Here is a 4,175-nt window from a genome sequence, read left to right as displayed (position 1 = left end):
TGAGGTCAATGCCATGATCAGAAATGACACTTGGTATGAAACTGAACTCCCTAAAGGCAAGAGAGCAGTGACAAGCCGCATGATACACACTATCAAGTACTTAGCAAATGGAAAGCCAGAAAGAAAGAAGACAAAGCTAGTAGCAAGGGGATATACTCAGGTGTATGGAGAGGATTATTTGGATACTTTTGCACCAATAGCCAAGCTTCACACTATAAGGATCATTCTCTCATTGGCTGTCAACCTAGAGTGGGACTTATGGCAGATGGACGTGAAGAATGCCTTTCTTCAAGGAGAATTGGATGATGAAGTCTACATGAGACCACCACTAGGGCTTGAAAACCTTGTCAAACCAGGGAATGTGCTGAGGCTAAAGAAAGCAATCTATGGGTTAAAACAATCACCAAGAGCATGGTACCACAAGCTGAGTACAACTCTTAATGGAAGAGGATTCAGCAAGTCTGAAGCTGATCACACCCTATTCACCCACACATCTCAGCGTGGGATTGTAGTCATATTGATCTATGTGGATGACATTATCATTACCGGAAGTGATAAGGAAGGTATCATCTTAACCAAAGCCTTTCTTAAATCCTCTTTTGATATTAAAGACTTGGGTAAGCTAAAGTACTTTCTAGGGATTGAGATATGCCGATCTAAAGAGAGGCTATTCATATCTCAAAGAAAGTACATACTTGATTTGTTGAGTGAGGCAGGTGATCTTGGAGAAAAGAAAGCAAAGACCCCACTGGAAGATGGTTACAAAGTGCTGCGACAGGGGGAGTTTGAAAATAAGCCTTTTGGAGATGAGAAGAAGCATCTACCTCACAATTACAAGACCTGATATTTGCTTTGCTGTGAACCAAGTAAGCCAGCAGATGCAGGCGCCAAAAATTCACCATTGGAACATGGTGGAAAGGATATTAAGGTACCTAAGAGAGGCACCAGGCCAAGAAGTTTGGATGAGATGCAACAAGAGCACTGAAATAGTGGGATATTGTGATGCTGATTGGGCAGGAGATAGAGTTGATAAAAGATCAACCACTGGATATTGCACATTTATTGGTGGCAACCTTGTGACTTGGAAGAGCAAGAAGCAGAAAGTAGTGTCATGCTCAAGTGCTGAAGCAGAATATAGAGCTATGAGAAAACTCACAAGTGAACTGATATGGATCAAGGGGCTGCTTAAAGACTTGGGGATTGAGACTACAACACCAATCACTATGCATTGTGATAATCAGGCTGCCATACACATCGCTAGCAACTCAGTCTTTCATGAGAGGACTAAACACATTGAAGTAGATTGTCACAAGGTGAGGCAAGCTGTGGAACAGAAAATCATCCTCCCTTGTTACACAAGAAGTGAAGATCAGCTGGCTGACATCTTTACCAATGCTGCAAGCACTAAGGTTTGTGAATTCATACATTCTAAGTTGGGACTCGTGGATCTCCCATCACACTGATCCTTAGCCATGAAGTGTTCTACTCTTTTTCCTTAGCTTGGTTTTTATCCCATGTGATTTTTCCAAGCTAAAGTTTTAATGAGGAAATGCTTCATGGTTTCCAAGCTTGATACCTACATGTGTCAAGCTTGAGGGGGAGTGTTGATCATAAAGCAAAGATAAGTAAACTTATGAATGTAAATTGTTGTAAATGTAAAATGAGGTTGCTTGGTGAGTGGAGTATTATGCCCACATATCATGCACTATCATTTCTTTATTTAGTTAGTGTATGAGAGCCTCTCCTTAGTGCAAGGGAGCCTCACTTAGTGCAAGGGAGCCTCACTTAGTGCATGAGAGCCTCTTTGTTTTGGCTCCCCATTTGATGTATATATAGGTACTCTTGATACATGAAACAATCAAGCAATTCAATTCCTTCTTTCTCATTATCTTTCAAGAAAGTCTCTCATTAGTCTTCATGTTCTTCATTTAATTTTTATTTTCTTTCTTAATTCTCATAAAATCTCATGTTTGTGATGATTGTGATGATTCAAACGTCGAAAATCATTGGAATTTCCATCGGGACTCCATTTGTTCATCATATATAACCTGAATTTATAGAACCATCCACAGAAGTTTTAGATTTTGGTTGAAAGTAAGATTTACAAAGGGAACTTTATAGGAAGAGAAAGAAAGGGAGGTGGAACGATAACATATTTCACAAAGAAATGGGTAAAGAACAGGAATGAATGATTTAGAGGGGGTAGATATTAATTCACCGTAAAGGCGAGTTGCAGACGGATGAACTTACAGTTTGGAACGTTGAGGGTGCGTGCAAGAGTCGTAGCTCGACTGCGACGAACAATCTAGTGTTGAAAGGGTTGTGGGCTTTCCATAAAATGGGCAACTTGAAATTGTTTTTAAGCTGAGTCGAAGTGGCTCGAGTTAATTATACGTAGAGTAAGCATTTGTTTGACATATCAAAATCGAGTCTTCTGATTGGATGATTTTCTTTGCAGACGTGGACACCTTCCCCATGACTTATATTTGTCTTTTAGTATTGTATAGATAGATAGATATATATATATATATATATATATGCATTAAGTGTCAAAGAGTATTATTGTTATATTTATTTATGTGACTTTGAATCAATCAACACTTTAGTGTACTTTTACTATTTGATTCTCCAAACAACATATATTAAATTATACATAATCTTACTAAAATGTATTTACAAATCTAAGAGAGGAATCAAACTACATGAAATAACAAAATTAATTAAAATTTTAATCTGTGTAACAAGAATATTTTAGTTGAATCGGAAAATTAAATGTTATCTAATATATCCAAATAATAACTAAACAGTCGAGATATTATATATCCAAAATTATACGTCTAATTGACTAACTAAAATAACATAATTTTATTTAAAATAAGCCATGCATTTTGATTACAATATAAATAACATAATAATTAAAAATTAAAAACAAAATATTAATAAATTATAATAATATATTTATTTTATAAATATTTATATCTGTGCATAAGCACGGGAAAATCACCCAGTAAACTTTTATTCAAGAATTTCTACTTATATTATAAAATGGAGTTGGCTACATGTCATTAGGGTCAAATATGGATTCGCCACAGATGAACCATATTTAATGGGCCTTGACCCGCTTAGATATGCAAACCCACGATTTAGAAAGAGTTCCAGTTTCATTCGATTTGCATATAAGAAAGAGTTCCATGACTCACCCAAGACAATAGTTCAATTACTGGGTTTTGAATACTAACATGAGTTGAAATTTGAAACTATCTTTTGTATGAGAGTAAAATCCACATATGAAAATGACTAAATGAGACACTAAAAGTTAAACTTTTGTAGCAAGGGTTAAAATCAGACAGGAAGACGATCACATTAACTGTTTGTTTATGTGTCAATATTAAATTGTATACATTATATTATAGCTGAACGTTCAGCTATCACCAGCCACTAGTTGTTTTATAACACAACAGTAGTTAATAAAAGAATCTTGGATCTTTTATGTCTCTTCCATTAAGAGTTGACTTTTTCTATCGAACAAAAGGCCTCAAAGCAATCCTCAAAAGACCACATTTGTCTCCATCATTAAACTTATAATTACAAATCACAACACACAATCAAACCCACATCATAGAAACAAAATCAGAATCTCACAATCTCATCAGAAAAATCCTAAAAAATGGTGAGACAAAGAAGAAAGACAGAGAAAGAAGAGGAGAAGCGAGAACAAGAAGATGGAGAACATGAGGATCCGAAGGTGCAGCCGAGGCAAAGAAGCGTGAGCAAAAGAAACATGCAATCTCTGGTGATCGGACTCGTTGGAGGTGCGTTGACTCTCGGTGCTTATTCTCAGACGTTTGTTTCTCCGGGACAATCGATCGGCGCCGGTCTCTTTGTCCTCTTCTTTGGATTGCTTGTCAGCGAAGGTTTCATATCTCTTTAAGGAAAAGAAGACTACATAAGTAAATTAAACCTATGCTTTTGTCTTATGTATTTTACTTAAATAGTCACCTATATGAGCGTTGCACAAAAAAAAAAGTCACCTATATGAGCATCTCGTTTCATTTTTATTTCATTTCAAAAATAGTTTGGACTCTCAACTTAATGTGATACAATCCCTACGGATTGTTATAATTTGTATACAGAGTCAGCAAAAAATACGTATTGCAAGGATATGTTTTGATCTA

General features: G+C 36.1%; 1 protein-coding gene across 1 annotated transcript; it reads left to right on the top strand.

Moving 5' to 3' along the window:
• The first annotated feature begins 3,459 nt into the window (after positions 1–3,459).
• LOC106409274 lies at positions 3,460–4,175 on the top strand. Its single transcript, XM_013849930.3, has one exon. It carries the CDS (start codon positions 3,668–3,670, stop codon positions 3,929–3,931), a length of 264 nt encoding a protein of 87 aa, XP_013705384.1. The 5' UTR covers positions 3,460–3,667; the 3' UTR covers positions 3,932–4,175.

The sequence above is a fragment of the Brassica napus genome, chromosome C7 (genome assembly GCF_020379485.1).
Source record: "Brassica napus cultivar Da-Ae chromosome C7, Da-Ae, whole genome shotgun sequence".
Lineage (NCBI taxonomy): Eukaryota > Viridiplantae > Streptophyta > Magnoliopsida > Brassicales > Brassicaceae > Brassica > Brassica napus.
This window is presented reverse-complemented; position numbering and strand designations above follow the sequence as displayed.

Coding starts and splice junctions, on each gene's coding strand:
- LOC106409274 (XM_013849930.3), top strand. CDS start 3,668: ATGGTGAGACAAAGAAGAAAGACAGAGAAAGAAGAGGAGAAGCGAGAA.